Source organism: Corvus brachyrhynchos, unplaced genomic scaffold (assembly GCF_000691975.1).
Source record: "Corvus brachyrhynchos isolate BGI_N302 unplaced genomic scaffold, ASM69197v1 scaffold18, whole genome shotgun sequence".
NCBI lineage: Eukaryota > Metazoa > Chordata > Aves > Passeriformes > Corvidae > Corvus > Corvus brachyrhynchos.
The window spans coordinates 1,357,737-1,376,701 of NW_008246064.1; the positions used below are offsets into that span (position 1 = coordinate 1,357,737).

Sequence of the window (18,965 nt, forward strand, 5' to 3'; positions counted from 1 at the left end):
GCGGCTGATTGTCACCAAAGGAATTCTTTGTCCATATGGGAGCTGTGATCCCGCAACTTCCTCATGTAGGAAATCACATGTGCTAGAACAGGAGCATTTCTAGCTTTGCAAGACTGTTTTTTCTGGGATTCTGCCACAGATGCTTCTCTCCAGAGCTGTGTATAAAGCAAAATCCAGCTGGGTGAAATTTGTGATGAAATTTCTGGATTTACATTGCTCCTTTTCTGTCCCCTGGGTGGAAACCCCAGAATGTATGTCTTTTCTCTCCATTTGTCTCCTTTTTTCTCATCCCCACAGAACAGGAGTGAGCACCACAGTGTGCCCCAGACCTCCCTGGTGCTTTGGCCTTCTGCTATTGCCAGAGCAGCCTTGGGAGGCTCAGAAAAATACAAGGAAAAGTGGCTGCCATGGAGTCTTGAGGGGGTGCTCTGTGCAGTTCTAGCCCTCTGGAAGTTTCAGGGATGGTTTTGTAGCTCCATCAAGGGCAGAATGTGAAGTGAAGCCCCTTGGTGCAGTAAAACCCAAGGAGGATGAAATCCCTTCCCTGCACGGAGTTTCTTGGAGCTCTTGATGTGTTGATGGAAAATGGTTTCTGGCCCGGTAATTGAAATTGGGATGAGTTTTAAAAGATAGGTCTGTCTCTGCAGAGAGGAAAGAGAAGTGTTTTAACCACATAAATCATCAAAGTGGCTTGAATCTCTCGTGGTTTTTATGAAGTGTGTGCTGCTAACGTGGCTGGAAGGTGATCTGACCTTCCTGCCCATTGCACAAACCATGTGATTTGTTCTTGTTCCTTGTTGGAATTTTCTAAACAGTTGAACCCTTGTTTGCTACCAGTCATTGGAAACATCCAGGTTATTGATAAGGGATTAATAGTGGGAGCATGAGGGGATGCAGGTCCCTCCCGAGGCACTTGGTGCATATTCAGCCCCACCCTGAAGGTCAGAATTGTCTTGAGCTTCTCCTTTTCCCTGAGGGCTGCTCACCATGTTTAACACCGTGCCAGCCTCTGACCTGCCATGAACTTTCCCTCAACATCTCCTGTGGATTTTGGCTGAGGATGGAGGCTGTGGATGGGAGGGAATGCAGACAAGCCTTACTCTGAGATGAGTTAGAAGCCCCTTGCAAAAGGCTTTGTGTGCTGCAGGTTCTCTGTGTCCGACGTCTCCAGTGACTGATCCACAGCAGAAACCTCTCCCATCTGCTCGTCCAGTGACCTTTGGACATGCCAAAATTGCTTCTCCCTCAGTGAAGTGGAATTCAGAGTAGCCCAAGCTAAGCCCTGAGCCCAGCTCCTCAGCCACAGGCACCGTTCCTGCTCCGGTGGAACGGGATAAATCCTGCCTCCCTGGATTAGAGCGCTGGCGCAAACCCGCGCAGAGCCCCGATTTAGGGATGTAATGGGCAGGGAGCACTGGGTGTGCTGGTGTGCATTTCACCCTCAGAGCTCCCTGTCTGGTGTGACGGCTCTCAGGCACCCACCAGAGCCCGGCTGATGTCACCCAGCCCACAGCTGACACCGAACACTTGTGCTATCCCAAAGTTGTCTGTTCCCCGGGAGGCTGCTGGAAGCGAGAGGGCAGCTGGGTTACTGCTGTTTTCCCTCGGCAGGATTTTAAACATCAAAGGAAACCCCAACTTCCCATTTGACAACTCATCGACTTCCCTTCCCACCCACAGATTCCATTTCCTGATGTTTTTAGATGGAACAATACAAGCAGATAAATCATGTAAACTATGGTAATACCAGTGCTGCCTTGATTTTTATCTGAAGCTTCTGTTCCAGGGATGTTCTTTGAAGGCTCAGGATTCAGACACAGGAGGTTCCCTGTAAATCCTGCCTTTCCTGTCAGGAAAAGGAGTGAAAGGATTAGAATTTAGCATTGCAGGGGAAGTTCAGGAAGCATAAACTCCAAAGGAAAGAAAAATACCTCAAATCAATATATTTTTGACTTGGGCAAAGAAAGGGTAAAAGAGGATTGAGTAAATGAGCAAACAGGGACATGGTGGACCTAAATGTGGTGTTGAGAGAACCTCTTTGCTTCTAACCTGTGTTTGGATCTTGGTGATCCCAGGTTTAATTATGTCCCCAAAGTCTCCAATTTTGCAATTGTGCTACTCATGGCCGCCTTTATCTTGGGAATATTTTATGAGATGTATTTTATAGTGCTTTTTGCTCTTTGCCCTGAGTCCTGGTGGACAGGATTCTCTTTCTAGTCCTTGGATGCAAAGGCTTGGACAGAGAATAATCTGTTCCCGCTGTCCTCTCTCACACAAAGAGCTTCATCACAGGCTGCTGACAGCTTGGGTGACAATTTGCCATGGGGAGGACCTCTGACTTCTCAGAGGTTGTTGAAGCCTTTCCAGGTGCAGATCAGCATTGATGAAGCAGTGTGAAACCAACCCATCAGCCACCACAGTGCAGTGAATCCCAGGAGGTTGGGATGGAACATCTGGGAAAGTAGGAGGTGTCCAGTCAAGAGAAGAAAAGGCTCTGGTGAGACCTGAGAAGCTCCTTCCAGGGCCTAAAGGGACTCCAGGAGAGCTGGAGAGGGCCTTGGGATAAGGGATGAAGTGACAGAACACAGGGAATGGGTTCCCACTGGCAGAGGGTAGGGTTAGGCGGGATATTGGGAAGAAATTCTTCCCTGTGAGGGTGGGGAGGCCCTGGCACAGGGTGCCCAGAGAAGCTGTGGCTGCCCCTGGATCCCTGGAAGTGTCCAAGGCCAGGCTGGATGGGGCTTGGAGCAGCCTGGGATAGTGGGAGGTGTCCCTGTCCACGGCAGGGGGTGAAGCTGGATGTCCTTTAAGATCCCTTCTGACCCAAACCATTCTGGGATTCTGTGGCACCTCCATCAGGGTTCTCCACCTGCTGATGAGTTCCACATCTGAGTACTCCAGCAGGAACTGGACAAGTCTGTGGTTGTTCCCACTGCAAGGGACTCGTTCCCTTCTCCATGGGAAGCAGGTGCTGGGCACACACAGGCAGTGGTGGGACAGGAGTGGGCAGGAGGCCTGGACCAGCTGCATGGCCCAGTGTTGGCTCCAGGACAGTGATTTATTTGCCTTATCTGATAGCTCTGTGCAGTTCTGCCTCTTTCCCCAAACACAAACCAGGGAAAATCCGAATGAATAAAGACATAAGCAAAATCACAAGTGCTGCCAGCTTGCCTTCGGCGTGCTCAGAAATACCGCAGATGGGAATGTGATCTCTGCTGCAAATGATTAATCACAGAGGGGTTACATGGGGAAATATGACACTGGCAAATGTCTGAGATTTATTGGAAAGGGCATTTGCATTGACTAGGTTTATTCATGCTTTGTTGCTGGTGCTGTCACTTCCAAGGGAGCTGCTCTGGCATTTGCAGAGAGTTGCTTTTTTTTTTTTTTTAAAGTTTCAGAGTTACTGTTGTTTTTTTTTTTTCCTAAAGTTTGGATGAACATGTAGATAATCTAAATCAGAGTAATTGTTGAATAAGTTGATTGACAAGTTACACAGTAGAAATATTAGATCTTGCCCTTTCAGTATGTTCACTGTCCTCTCCTTGCTCCTAAATCTATTTATCATCATAATCCAGTGTGATGCATTTTATCCCATTTGAAATTCTGAAATGTAATTTATCTCGTGCAGCCTGTCTAACCTGTTAGATGTATTAGATACTTACACAGCCTCATCCTTGCTGCAGGTTAGGATTTCGTGCTCTCTACACCCATAAAACAAGTTTCTCCCCCTTTTTCAGATGGGGAATAAAGATACAAGAACTGGAGTGTCTTTCTTGTAATTGTGAAAGTAAGCCAGTGGCAGAGCAAGGAATAAACCCTGTTTTTCTTTCTGTGTTTGAAAAAGATCTAAACTAATGATGAGCATGGGCTCTTCTCACTGATCCCTGGATTTTCTTCTGGCATCCTGGCTGTTCATAATGGTGTAAAAACCTTAGAGCGTGAGGGCACACGGAGAAAGCTGGGTGAGGTGCAGGGGATGTGGGGTTTTCACCCTGCTCTAGGAGGTCTGTGGGCACAGGATCATGTACTAGATGATGGAGAGAAATGAGTTGCAAACACCAGATGAGTGTTTGGGAGCCGTGGAAGAGGGAGGCTGGACCTTGAGGTCACTGGGAAAGAGCATCTTGGGTGGATTTGCTGCACCCAGTTGGTTCAGGAGCAAAATCAACAGGCATCTGGTGCAGGATCTTCCCTGGTTTTCGGCTGTTCCTGACTGTCAGAGGTACCAGGGAGCAGCTGGGGTGTGCTTGTTTGGGCACAGCTTAGCATGGAAGGACAGGGAGAGAAGGATGCACTTTAGGAAGCCTGCTCTTGTAAGAGCCAGGCTTTGAGAGCCCTCACCGTGCTCCAACAGAGCAGAGCTCTCCTCCAGGCATGGAAAAGTGTCCTGGGGCCCAGGTGGTGGAAACAGCTCACGGGTGGGTTGAGGGAAGCCACTGGTTGCTGGGAGGTCCCTGGCTGGTTCCCAACAGCTCCTCTCATGTCTCTGTAGCCACCTCAGTGCTCCGGGCACTTCTCCATGTTATGCAGACCCCAGTTTGATGGAGAATTGAAGCAACTCTATTTTTCTGCTCTTTTTGACACTATGAAGCTGGAAATGAGTGAGTGATGCATCAGTCAGAGACAACAGGAACCCAGGAAGGGTGAGGAGTGGCAGTGTCCTCTGAAGGTGAATCCAAGTGCTTTGATGGCATGGTGGAGCCTGAAATTCAAGCTAATGGCTGGGAAATATTAGGATTTGAGCTCTGAGTCTGTGTTCTGACTGTTAACTTGTAGTTAATGCAGTGAATGGTTCTGCTGGGCTTTCCAGAGTGGAGCTGAACCTCAGCATCTCCTTCTGAACATTGAAATGGTCCTTCCCCAAATGAGCAGAGGACTCTGATTCTCAACCAGTTGACTTCAGTGGAAATTTCCACTGACTTCAGTGTACTTTGGCTCAAGCCCCAGGCTCGTATCTGCCCCTTCTAACCATTCGTGCAGCTTCTCTGCTTGCAGCTGCACAAGCGTTTATGGAAAAATGCATTTTAAAGCTCGGCTGAGGGCAGAGGTTGAAGGTAATAAGAGGAACCAAAGAAGTTCAAACTAATTCACAGATTTCTAGACCAGTTTGAGACGAAGAGAAAAAGAGATCTGTACTGAAGGTGGCCACTTAACAGAAAGTGAGTTGGTCTTAGCCCTTACGCAAGTCAATCATTCTTTATCCTCTTAGCATTTATTAAAAGTAAATTTTCCCCATTACTGCTTTTTCCCCCCCTCCCAGATTTAGTATTTGCAACCTGTTTCTTTAATTTCTAAAGATTTGTGGTAGAATGATGGAATTTGCTCAATACCAGGAAACAAAAGCAACCCAAATTGAATTAGTTTAGAAAGGATCGATCTCATCTAAAGGGAAAAGTCTGTGACTGCTTCTTATCTTTCATGTGTTCTTTGGGGTGGGAGACACAGCATAGGCCAGGACATGGTGTATTTTTCCTGTTAAATATAGAGAGATTACGTTTGATTTGGCCTTAGATCTGTGAACTGGATGAAGTTTAAAGTTTGGCTCAGTGATACCTTCTTCAATGATAATAACGATCACAAAATCATAGAATATCCTGAGTGGAAGGGACCCACAAAGACCATTGAGTCCAACTCCTGGCCTTGCTCAGGACAACCCCAAGGATCCCCTGCTGTGCCTGAGAGTGTCGTCCAAAAGTTTCTTGAGCTCTCATAACAAATACCATTTTGTATTTTTGTGCTACCCCTTTTCTAGTATGGGGATTTAATGGTAACTCGTGTTTTTCATTCTCCAGCAGCATAAATGGAAAGGAAATGGTAATTTGTTATTAATTCTCATGCATAATTTGCCATTTACCTCAGCAAGTACATTGTCATATATACACTGTGCACATAATTATTTGTGAGCCCATCCCTGTCTTGATATGAAGAAGTGGGAGGTGAGCCAAGAGATTGGGAAAACAAGTGATTTTTTCCCAAGGTCATGCAGCAGGTCGATCCAACCCTCACTCCCTGATGCCATCAGTGATTTCACATTAACATAAATGCACTAACAGGAGCTGGAGGAGGATGGAAAAGTGGTGATTTAAGAAATTAAAGCAGGGTTTTGGCCTGCTCCTATTGACTTCTGCTGGAGCAGAGGGGGAGATGGTGAGAGCACCTGCCATTGGGTGAGAGAGTGGGTGGATGTGTGGCCAGCAGGGAAGCCAAACTGCTGTAGGATTAAGAAGGATATTTCTGTCTTAGTGACTGGGTTTTATTTCCTTTCTGAGTTACAGCACCCAGAGCCTTGGTCCTTCTGCTTTGTGCAGCACTTTGAAGGTGAAAAAGCAGGGATGTGCTCATCTGGAGTACGACCATTCCTACGGCTCAGACAGGAGCAGCCAGGACAGAGGGGTCTGGCATCATGAGGCCAAAGAGATTAAACAGCTTGAAGAGAAATGGTGCACTCAAATCTTCTTGGAAAACCTGGTCTAGGAGGTTACTCCCTGCCCACGGCGGGGGGTTGGAATGAGATGATCTTTAAGGTCCCTCCAACACAAACCATTCTGTGCTTCTGTGATGGAGGAAATATCTTGGTGGGCAGACACATCTCTCAGAATTTAGCGTCCATTGGTTTCCCTGTGGTTGCAGAACCAGCCCATCTGCCACACAGTTTTAGTGCAGGTCACTTTCTGAGTGCCACAGATGAAAGGCACCATCATGTTCCCTCTGTATGAGCAGCCCAAGGAATTCTGTTTTGCCCAGTGGCTCTGTGGGGAAGAGAGCTACCTTATTCAGCAGCTTATTAACCTCAAACATAAGAAATCTTCAAAAAATATTCCAAGGCTTTCTCACCCATGAGGAGACTGGCATTGAAATCATGGGGGTTCCAGGTGACAAACATCCTGACACCACAGGAGTGCAACAATTCTTTGGCTGCACCTTCTGCTCTCTCCTGACGTTTTTGCTTTCTGTCCCCCTTTAGGAAGGAAGCCAGGATGGATTACAGCTCACTCAGCGGGGTCCCGCGCTTCCTGACCCGGCCCAAGGCGTTTATGGTGTCTGTAGGGAAGGATGCCACCCTGAGCTGCCAGATCATTGGAAACCCCATCCCAGTGGTGAGCTGGGAAAAGGATAAACTTCCAGTCCAGTCTGGGGGAAGGTTTAAAACCACAGAGGACGGAGATTTGTATCGGCTAACCATCTATGACCTGAACCTGGAGGACAGTGGCCAGTACATCTGCCGGGCCAAGAACACCATCGGGGAGGCTTTTGCTGCTGTCAGCATCAAAGTGGGAGAAGAGACCACAGTCACGGAGTCAGCTCCTTACTTCATCCAGAAACCTTCCAGCATCAAAGTAACCTTGGGAGAAGACGCCATGTTCAAATGCAAAGTCCAGGGTAGCCCTCCCCTCTCGGTGAACTGGGAGAAGGACGGGAGATACCTGAGGAACAAGGCAGATGCTGGACGCTTCCAAATTGAGTCTGCTGGGGAGTCAAACGCTCTCACCATCCAGTGTGCCCAGCTGGGGGACAGTGGCACCTACACCTGCCGGGCAGAGAACCTCATCGGCTCCGCCAGCGCCTCGGCCGCGCTGGTGGTGGAAACACATGGCTCCTCCAACCCAGGCAGCAGCAACTTCGATGCCAGCTGCGGCAAGACGGCCTCCTTGCTGTCCCACCTGCAGAAGAGGCGGGAGGAGATCAGGAAGATGGACATCTCCCACAGGACTCTTGACTCGGCTTCTGCCCAGTCGTACTCCGCGGTAGAGGGGTTGTCCAGCATTGGCTACAGCCTGTCCCAGGACTATGAGCGGGCAGCGGGACTGACCAAAGGGGCCCGCAACGCCACTTTCGGGGCGCTGACACGCATGTGCAGCGTGACGGAGGGGAAGCACGCCAAACTGAGCTGCTACGTGACAGGCGAGCCCAAGCCCGTGATTGTGTGGAAGAAGGACAACGAGGTCATCTTGGAAGGCCGGCGGCACGTCATCTATGAGGATGACCAGGAGAACTTTGTGCTGAAGATCCTCTTCTGCAAGCAGACAGACAACGGGCTGTACACCTGCACGGCCTCCAACTTGGCGGGGCAGACCTACAGCTCTGTGCTCGTCACTGTCAAAGGTGGGTGTTTGTGGTTCTCACCAGGGTGGGTGTGCCTGCAAAGAGACACCCCTGAATTGGGGTGGAGGTTTGAACAAAACTGCTGCCTCCAAACTGCTGCAGGGAAGCGTGGTTAGATGTGAATAAGGCTCTCCAGGTGGAAAGGGGCTTGTGCACTCGAATTGGTGACTTGGGGAGAGAAGTCCCATCGTTGGTGGCTTCTGGGAAGGGCACTAAAGAGGTGCCAGGCAGGGGTGGATGGTATAGAACTGGCTGGTTGTGGAGTAGCTGGGATGCACCAGATCCCTACAGCTCCCGTCAGTCCTGGCTTTACAGTGATGTAAGAGATCTGTTCCCATGCTCTGGGTCAATGACTGCCAATGCCCCGTCTCACCCTCCAGGCTTTAATCACATCTGGGTTTGTGTTCACCACGGGGTTTACTCAGACGTGCCATTAGCAGTAGTAGTGGAAACCCCTCCCTACAGGATGAGTGTGTCAGGCTGCCTTGGATCCCCTGGGAGACCTACTCCAACTCTAATTACAGTCCAGCTCGGTTTTCCTGTACAGTGACCCACCAGCAGCCTTGTTCTTGCCAGGCTCTTCAGTCTTTTCCCAGTTTGTGTTGCTAGATAGTCTGTGTTCCTTGAATGCTCTGAGAAAATCTGCCAGGTCCAGGTTGCCTTTGTTTGCCATAGTCAGTGGTGAGGAGCTTGCCTTCAGAGGGTCACTGCAGACTGGTAAAGGTCAGACCAAGTTCTTCAGAATGACAACAAAAGTGTGACACACAGTTTTTATAGAATCCCAGAATGGTTTGAATCAGAAGAGATCCTAAAGATCATCTCATTCCAACCTCCTGCCATGGGCAAGGACACCTTCCACCAAAACAGGTTGCTCCAAACCCTGTTCAACCTGGCCTTGAACAATCCAGGAAGCTCGAAATTTTCCAGCTGCTCTCCCATTTGGCAAGGGGACAGCAGGCAGTTTGCAGCCCAGGTGTCACCTGTAAGTGAGCTGTCAGAAACAAAAGATTTTGCCACTCAAGTGGTAAAATTGATGTTTTTTTCACTGGCAGCAAAATAAATTAGAAATCCAAAAGCAGGTATGATCTGTACTTCAGACTTGTCTCTAAGTCTCTCTGGTTTTATTTGATTTTCTCTTTTCCCTTTTTTGGGCCTCCCCTTTTACGCTCAGAGTCTTTCCCATCAGTGGCTCAGTCCCTGTGTCCATCAGTGACACCTGATCCGTGGAACTCAGGGGCACCTGTCCCACCCCTTGCTGTCCCTTGGAGGTGCTGGGTGGCGTGGGGAGGGGCATTTGTCCTGTTCCATAAAGCTGTGATTGCCTCATGAGCTGGGACTCAGAGCAGAAGATCAATCCTGGCCCTTGGGTGGGTGATCACTTTGAGGATAGATCAAGCTCAGTTGCTCACCCAACACCTTGCAAAAACAAACACCCCCTGCTCTGCCTGTGCTTATCTGATTGCTCTCTTGGCCGCAACCCCTTCCAAAGGAGGTGGGGAAAGCAAGGGAAGCAGCCAGTCTGGGAGCAAGCACCATGGGAAAAGGTTATTGATCCGTGTCTGTTGTCCAGAGCTGCCTGTGAGTCAGGAGGCTGAAGTGGAAATGTTTATGGATTGTTTCTTTGTTACTTTGTACCGTGTTTGGCTCCCTGTCCAGGCCAAGTCTGCCATGGAAAATCTACGTGTGTTGGTTATTATTAGGCCCTGATAAATGACTCTCCTTTGTGTCACCAGAAGTTCTTCTCAGCCCTCCCAAGACAGGTCAGAACGATGCAGCAGTGAAAAGAGCTTTTAATTCTGTTGTTTTATGTCACTGGTGATGCCATTGGCTCCTCTGCTATCGGGCTTAGGGAGGGAGAGCATCTTGCCATGCAAAGTTCTCTTTGCTCAGTCATGTAGGGAGAGGTTGAATTCTCCAAGCAGCCACCCTCAGAATTATAGAATCAGAATGGTTTGGGCTGGGAGGGACCTAAAAGGACGTCTGGTTCCAGCCCCCTGCCATGGGCAGGGGTGCCACTCACTGGATCAGGTTGCTCAGGGCTCTGTCCAACCTGGCCTTGAACATTTCCAGGGATGGGACATCCACAGAAAGCCTCCTATACTCTGTCAGTCTAGATCCTGAGGACCTAAGGACCCAATATTTGTGAACACTTTGCTAAGCCTGTGCCTTAAAGATCATTGAGCTGGAAAAAAAAACGTTTTTTGAGCTGTTCCTAAATGAGATTTAGTGAATCAGACTTGAATCTCAAAGGAGAGGCTACAGGGCAGAGAAATCACTCTCCCAAATAAGGAAAACTGAAGCTTGATTAGATTCAGAAATGTGTCTGGAACGGGGATAAAATCACAATCCGTACACTGAGATGTGAGCTGTGGAAAGAGTTGGGAAATTTTTCCCAAGAATAACCCTTTAACAAACCAAGGAGTGGGGAGGATGGGAGGAACACGAACAACCAGCTTGGATTTCCTGAAGGTTTTGGAGATTTCCCTAGGCCATGTGTAAAGTTGGTGAGAACAGAATTCAGGTCTCCATCCTGGGCCAAGCGATGTTCACTGGAGTCCCTGAATAAAGCAACCAGATACTGGGTGAGAAGGTTAAAGGTTGCAAGCCAAACTGGATAGAGATGCGTAAAACACCCTTGTGCTGAGGCCACTTTATTCTCCCTCTGACCAGATGTGATTTTGGATGGTCACTGTTATGACAGTCCCACTGGAGATCTGAAAGAGAACTGCAACTTGAGAAATGAGGAGGTGGAAAAGAAATTTGGAAAGCGCAGTAACTAGGAAGATCAGAGGCACAGGATGGTGGAAGCTTGTCCATCCACCTTTAGCCAGCTCTTTCTGGAAGGATTTTCCATATTCTTACATTTCCTGGATCATTTTCATTAGGCAGAGGGAAAACTTGCCTGTGGAACAATAAATGTGAGAATTCCAGCAATAAGAAAGTGGAAAGGTAGGCAAGTGAGAGAGTGAGGTCCAGAGGACAGATGTGCCTTGAGAAGGTTAAGAAAACATTGGGCTTCTTTGCAGGCTGCACCTATTCTTAGCAAAATATGTGTTAGCAGGACTTGCTTTTTAAAAATAACATCATCTCCTTGCCAGTTTGCTTGCTATAGACCAAACAAAAAAGCCTATGACAGTCTGGAGAAATATCTCCTCAGGATAAGCAGCAAAATTAATCTCTGATCTAAGTTCTTGCAGTTTCCTGCTAATTCCATGAGCTGCTCTTGCTCTGTGCTCCCTCAGGGTTTTGCTCTGCTGGTGGGCCTCTCTCACATTTTTCTGAGGTGGGCAGGTTTTGGCAGCTCTCTTATTTTCTCTCTTATCTTATTTGCATGTCTCTGACCTGGACAAGGGTCTAGGCCACATGATTTGAGATGCCTGCTCTCAGGAGACCTGGGGTCCTTCTGTGGTCCCCTGACCCAAATCAACCCCCTCTGCCTGACCAGGCACACTCTAGACCTCGTAAAGAGCACGAAGATATGCTCATGAGGACGAGGAAGCTGGTGGGTTTTGGAACCACTCTGACATCTCCAAAAGCAGTGGGCTGGGTTCATCCCATGCTCCAATTCAGTTTATCAGCTGCTGTCCCTCCGAAGCTCCATTCAGAGGGAGATAAGACGTGTGTGCACATGTCAGTAGGACGAAAGCAGAGTTGTTTTCAGAGGATATCTGTGACCCCAAGCTGCCAAAGATAGCCTTGTACTGCCTTTCCCTGGCTGGGAGAGCAGTGCTGTTACTGCAACGCGTTTGTAAGAGCCGACCAACCCTTCTGTGCTTGGACGTTTAAGAGCTTTTTCCTGGAATAGCTTTTTTTTTGGGTTTTTGTTTTTTTTTTTTTTTTCACTTTAGGTGCTGCTTAGTGCCTGTAGAGGGAGAGGGGTTAATGATATGGCCAGCTGCTCCAAGTATGGGAGTACACTTGTGTGCTTCTCAGGTGCAGCTTGTGTTTCTTTTTGGCCCTTGTGCAGGTCTGCGTGCTCCCAGTGTCAGCTCCAGCCTCCCTCCTGCCAGAGGGCTGCATCCTGATCAGAGCTTTCTCGGCCTCACAGAATCCCAGAAAGGTTTGGGCTGGAAGAGACCTTAAACCTCATCTCTTTCCAACCCCTGCCATGGGCAGGAACACCTTCCACTATCCCAGGCTGCTCCAAGCCCCATCCAACCTGGCCTTGGACACTTCCAGGGATCCAGGGGCAGCCACAGCTTCTCTGGGCAACCTGTGCCAGGGCCTCCCCACCCTCAGAATAAAGAATTTCATCATAATATCTAATCTAACCCTGAAAAAAATTCAGGAAGAAAAGAAAAAAGGGTAATCACCATCTGGAGTGTGGGCAGAGCAGATCTGTGTAGCCACAGCTGAAGGCTCTTCAAGGCAAGACTTTGACTTGCCTTAAACTGAGATGTATTTAGGCAAATAATTTTTTTTAAAAATGACCAGTTGACATGGCAAGTTAGTGTCACCTTCCTGTTCCTGGACATATTGTATGGGTACTCAGTCAGGTTTTAAACTCAGGATAACAACCAAGGTAGTCCATAGCATTGCTCCTTCCTGGTGTCCCGTCAAGACTCTAGGGTTTGGTATCTTATTCAAACTGAAAGAGGGGAGGTTTATATCAGATATTAGGAAGAAATTCTTTACTGTGAGGGTGGTGAGGCAGGATGGAGTCACAAAAACCAGCTGGGAGCTGGCACAGATGTAATTGGAAGGTGAAGGTACGTATCAAGGCATGATCTCTCACGAAGCATGAGCAATGTATCAGCACTGGCTAATCCAAGTGTGGGACGTGACTGTGGCACCAGTCCCGTGGCCCTGACCGCCGGCTGTCCTCTTCAGTCCAGCTCCCCTTTCTCCACTTTAGGGCTGAGGTACCAGGGTGATGTCACAGCGCAGCTGTCACTGGAATTCGACATTGTTCAGTTCATAAAATGACTTCCCTCACTATCATGCAGCTGCTTCATGTGTTTGATCTATGCTTGGGTTTGGCCCTAAGCCAGAGCACTGCAGCCCCACTGCTGGAGGAGGGCTGAGGCAGCTGGGAGACTTGGGCTCATTCTCTAGTTCTTTTATTGCCATTGACAAAAGCTGATACAGAGCCTTTGGTGCTGGTGGGGAGAACAGAAAACTCCTCCATTTGTGCTTTTCCCCACACCTGACCTGTGCACAGCCACCTCTCAGCTCTCTGTGCCCTTTCAGATCACTCTGCTGAGCTTATTTCTGCTGTAAGACCCTTAAAATATTGGTTCTTGCATCAGTTGACTGGCTCAGCTGCTCACTCTCACCTGGAATTGCTGCCCGTGACCAGCTTGGTTGTTACTGACCCAATTCTAGCAGGATTGCTTTGAAAGGTTTTGCTCCATCCTGGTCTTGAACACTTCCAGGGGTGGGGCGGCCACAACTTCTCTGGACAAGTTGTGCCAGAGCCTCACCACCCTCACAGTGAAGCATTTCTTCCTAAATTCCCATCTAAACCTACTCTCATCATAAACTCCTGTTTCTCCTTTCTGTTTTTACCTTCTTAAGAACCCTCCATACCCTTCAAGGCAAAACTGAAGGATCTTGAAGTGAGGGAGAAGGAATCTGCCACCTTCCAGTGTGAAGTGCCTGTTCCTGGGACAGAGACAGCTTGGTTCAAGGAGGAGACCAAGCTCCAGCAGAGCAAGAAGTACAACATCGAGGAGGAGGGCACCTACCGCCGGCTCACCGTCCAGAACGTCACCACGGACGATGATGCTGTTTACATCTGTGAGATGAAGGAAGGCAGCAGGACCATCGCAGAGCTGTCTGTCCAAGGTGAGAAAGGCTCTTGGCATTTCAGATTGGCCAAAAGTGTGAGATTCACATGTGAGACTTCAGACTCGACCTTGTGAGCAGCTTTTACCCCCTCCATGTGTGCACTGAAGAGGAGCAGAGTCCCTTATGGTGTGAGAATGTGGTCAGTGGGTGCCTGGGGCTCCTGCCAGGGTGTCTCTGGACACAGGGCCACACAGCAGGGACAGGCTGTGTTGCTGCTCAGGATGTCACTCAGTGGGATCCCATGCTGAAACCTTGAGCTGTAGCCTGGCCCTGTAGACTTTCCTTAACATGACCCCAAGCATCAGATGTATCCCCTGGAACTGTCACTCTCATCTTGTCCAGTGTCCAGCAACAGTGGTGAATCTTGTCTGGGACTGGTGCTGACCGCAATGGGAAGGGGGTGTAGCAGCTGTGGTTTGTGGCCAGATGTGTGGTGCAGGCTGCAGTCAGCACCAGGATGGTTTAGATTGGAGAACACATCCGTGCTCCAGATCCCTGGCAGCTGGAGCTGTTCTCTGGAGTTTGGAAAGGGGACAAGGAAAGGACAACGTGTGGATGGCCATGTCCAAGTGTCCTGAGTCCAGTGGTTCAGACTGAAGTGGGAGTAGGTGTAGATGGGTATGGTATGGGTGTCTCTCAGTGAGTAGACACAAACCCCAGAGCTGTCGGCACTGGATACTGTCACAGCTACAGGATTAATCTTGTCCTGACTCATTTGAAGCTTGATTATACTCCCAGTGAAACCCGGAATTCTTCATATATAAATTACTCCAGGACAGCCGGGTGATGTGCATCCTCATGTAAATTCCTTTTTGTACCACCAGTAAAGAGCTGGAAGTGCACAGAGGTGGATGCAGGAGGGAAAATTTAGTCCAGGGACATGGGAGAGTTCAGACTGGCATCTTTCTGTTGCACCTTCTGTTAGGTCTGGAGCAGCCAAGCCCTGTGTGTTTGGCCCTGGTAGGACGGCTGGTATTTTTTTCACTTGTTCGTGCTATAATGGTATGTTCCATCCAAAAGAGAGTGACTGAGCCAGGTGGAGCTCTCCGGAGGGAAAGGAGGCAGAGCCTTCCTGGGGGAGTCTTGTGCCTGCCCTGGGAGGGGATTGGAGAGAGCAAGGTGGGGGCTGTGGGATGGGGGCACCGCTGAGGGCAGAGAGGTCAAGGAGGAGGATTAGCAGAGAATCAGGTCTTGAATCTTGTGGTGAAGTCTGTGCCTGATCTGTTACTTCTGGAGGGAGTTCAGCATTGCTGTTCGTTAAACAGCTCTGGGTGATCTGCCTGGGCAAAGCCTCTTTCACCTCTCAGGGACTGCTCTGGAGATGGAGCCAATCACCATCGGTCATTTGGGGTGGTCTCTGGTGCTGTGTCCAGTCTTTCCTGTGAGTAGTCACATCTTATAGCTTTGAGATTATCCTAATAAGTGATGATAATCACAGTCACTTGGAAAGGACAAAAATTCATTCAATGTGAATTTCTGTGTTGACACTAAGAAGAAACCTAAGACTTTCAGGGTCTTTCTCATTAATTCAAGTAACTTCTGTGCCTGCCATGTTGGTTATGTGACTTACTGGTGACTTTAATGAAGGCAAAATCCCGAAGGCAGAGGAGAGAGACCTGTCTGCCTTAAGACTGACCTACTTTAGCAAAGTTTTAAACTGAATTTCCAGCCTATGTGGACAATGAAAGCTGTCAAATCTGTTCTTGGCAAGGCCATGTATATTTTGTGTTTACCCAGCAGCTGGCTCTGCTTGGTAGGCAAGAAACCCGAGTGACTGCAGTCAAAAAAGATTTGCTTTTTTCTCTTTGAAGGCCAGAATGAGTCCTTGGGATCATCTGCTCTGTGTGACTCAGAGCCTTGGAATTTATTTTCAGGTGTCTGCATGGTGTCTATAATGTTTCAATTGGGTGTGGACTAGTCCTGTTTCAGTCTGGACAGTCCAGTGTCACCGAAATTTTTAATATCTGCCATTTGCTGACTATGATTATTTTGTGATTTGAAGGGAACATCATTAAAAAACTTCCACGGAAAACTGCCGTCTTCATCAACGACACAGCCACCTTCTGCGTGGAGCTGGATAACGACTGCCAGAACATCCGGTGGCTGAAAAACAAGGAAGAAGTGAAACCCAGCGACCGAATCTCCATCACTCACTCTGGCAAACAGCACACCATGACCATCCGGGAGTGTAAGATGGAAGATGCTGGTGAGATTGCCTTCCTGGCCGATGAAAGCAGGACTTCTACCCAGTTCACTGTGACCAGTAAGCTTCTCTTTTATTTGGCCTTGGTGTTGTGTCTTCCCACGGCTGCTCCGTGGCAGCATTGTTGTTCCAAATGCCACCATGATAATTTTGGTGTCCAAAACCAGCTGAAGGTTTCATGTCTGTCACAAAAAGCTGATAGCCTGACCGCGAGTGTTATGAGATGTTTGGAGGGATCAAAACAGAGCGAATATCTGTAGAATCATGGAATGGCTTGGGTTGGATGGGATCATCTCGTTTCACTTCCTGTGATGGGCAGGGACACCTTCCATTAGATCAAGATTCTCTTGTCCAGCCTGGCCTTGAACGCTTCCAGGGATGGAGCATCTGCAGTTTTTCTGGGCGAGAGCAGCGCTGGACCTGAAATGAAATTTTGGTGAAGTTGCCTAATTTTATTTCGCATTATTTAGATGACACTGCATTTCCCAGGCAAAATCTGCTTTATTTAAGACAAAAATACATATGATTTCTGGCTCTGCTGCAGTTCTGGTTCATATATGAACAAACCATCCAATCCAGTCACAATTTGGGAAGAGTAATGCTTCTTTTCTCCCACCAATGCGATTGGTCAATGGCAAAAAGGAGTCCTTAAATAAAAGATACGTAACAATTGTGGCATTCTGATGAAGGAATGCCATTCTGATGAAGGAATGCCAATGAGGAAAAAAATGAGGGAGGTGTCACATTTGGCTTTGTGACAGTTTCTAAGGTATTTGCAAAGCTGTAACACCCAATTCCCTATGCAATGGGAACAATAAAGTACAGTTTGATCTCAGACTCTGCTGTTTAAATGATGAAGAAAATGTTGATTCATGGAACAGAAATTATAAGAAGCTGCCTTCCCACAAACAGGTATTGCTGAAGAAAATATTGCATTACCATTTCTGATGGCAAGGTCAAGAGATCTCATTCCAGGGCTTAGCGCTCAGCTTAATGTTACCCTAACTGGACCTTTGACATCTATCTGTGACCATCAGTTACTGACAGGCTGGTAACCGTGCACCCCAAAACACTTCTGTGACTATTTATGTAGGGAAGGAAAAGCGTATCGCGTTGAGATTTCCTATTTTTACACTTCGTGCATATCGGATTTGCTGCTTGGAGAATCCTGTGTACTATGTCCACATCTTTCTCAATTAGCTGGGTGAGATTGGTGGTGCCTGTTCAGATATCCTTTGTAATACACAGGCAATGTTTGTGTATTATTTGGCATCTTGCGTTGTTACCATGCCCATTTTAAAGATGGGCAAACTGAAGCAGAAAGGAGATCAGCTGTCCCCAGACTCGGTTTTTAGTTCAGGCTCATCAACAAACTCCATCTACAGTCAGAAATTCTTCAGTATGTGCACTGTGTGATTGTTTCACCCATTTCCCACACCTTCTTTAAGTTGGATTAATTGCTCCTGAGTGTGCTGTTCATGGGATCACAGCTGGAGTCTGGTTGACTGACTTAACCCAGACACCTTTCACATAGCCAAAATTAAATGAAATGGATCCTGTGCCATGTCAGAAGAGGTGTAACTAGAGCACATCAGATAATTCCTTTTGACCATGTCAGTGGCAGCACGTAGTGAATAATCCTGATGGGACTTGAGCCTTCTCTAAAGGGTCCAAGAGGAATAAAAGGGTGAAAATAAATATTCATTACATATACCTGTAGGAATAAGTTTGTGGCCTCAGGTACTGTAAAACAGCAACATCTCCTCAATAGCAGGGTCTCATGGTGGGGACATGTCTTTGTCATTTCCTTTTGAAGGTAATTCCCCAACCCCACAGCTGGATCTGCATAAGTTAGTGAAACAAAGATCCCAAATGATGTCACTCTTGGGAGACAAAGTTACAACACAGTTTCTGTGACAAAAAATTCAGGAGCAGGACAGATACCCAGATGAAAGAAGCTGCAGAGAACATCCAAGCCTGTGCAACAAGCCAAGCTCTCCATAAATTTTAAAAGATTTGAACAACCTTTGCTGATGGTTTTACCCATCTTCTGGGTGAAAATAAGAAGCTGTGTGTTAGCTGCTTTGTCCAGGAGCTCTGTAGGACAGTAGTATGGGTCTGTATCCAGCACTGAAGATTTAAGCCCACAAAATGTTTGTTGAAGACTCTCTGACTGCGTTGACAGTTTTAATATTGTGTGGAAATCACACTTATTTAGCTGTGCAATACAAGTATTGAACATTAAAGTTTGGACTTGATCTGGGATGATAATGGTTCCGTGATCTTTGTGTAAAGCAGCCCCAAAAGCATCTTCCATCCATTCTCTTGCTTTTTCATTTCACATCAGTGTTTTAACTTTTCTAAAAACTAAAGTTTTTAACTTTTAGTCCAGCGTAAGCCCTTTCAGCTTTTCCACTCTGACGTGAACTTACTGCTCTGTTTTGTTTTGTTTCTTTCCCTTGCACAGTTCCCAAAAAACCTCCCACTCAACCCCCAGCTCACCCTGTGGTGAAAAATAAAACAGAAACCTCAGTGACACTGGCATGGTCCCCTCCGAGGATGGACCGGCCCATTCCAGTCGATGGATATATCGTGGAGCGCAAGAAACTCACCGGCTTCACCTGGGTGAGGTGCCACGAGTCCCACGTCCCTGTCCCCGAGCTCACGGTGAGCAACCTGTCAGAAGAGGCTGACTACCAGTTCAGAGTGTCTGCGGTCAACGCCTACGGACAGAGCCCCTACCTGGAATTCCCTGGGAGCTTGCACCTTGGTGAGCACGAAACCAGCACAAAATGGGGTGATCGGACATGTGGGTGCTTTAAAAATGTTTCCCACTGCTTTGAGGACAGAGCAATGGCCCCGCAAA

At 47.9% G+C, this 18,965-nt stretch overlaps 1 protein-coding gene across 2 annotated transcripts in view; it reads left to right on the forward strand.

The window, feature by feature from the left end:
- OBSCN (obscurin, cytoskeletal calmodulin and titin-interacting RhoGEF) overlaps positions 1-18,965 on the forward strand; it is a 152,211-nt gene that overhangs the window by 838 nt on the left and 132,408 nt on the right. For both annotated transcript variants that reach the window (XM_017746776.1, XM_017746775.1), the window contains exons 2-5: positions 6,968-8,106; positions 13,624-13,893; positions 15,899-16,159; positions 18,567-18,869. In XM_017746776.1, the coding sequence (XP_017602265.1) occupies positions 6,981-8,106; positions 13,624-13,893; positions 15,899-16,159; positions 18,567-18,869 (1,960 nt within the window). In that variant the 5' untranslated portion in view covers positions 6,968-6,980. The remainder of the gene's footprint in view (positions 1-6,967; positions 8,107-13,623; positions 13,894-15,898; positions 16,160-18,566; positions 18,870-18,965) is intronic.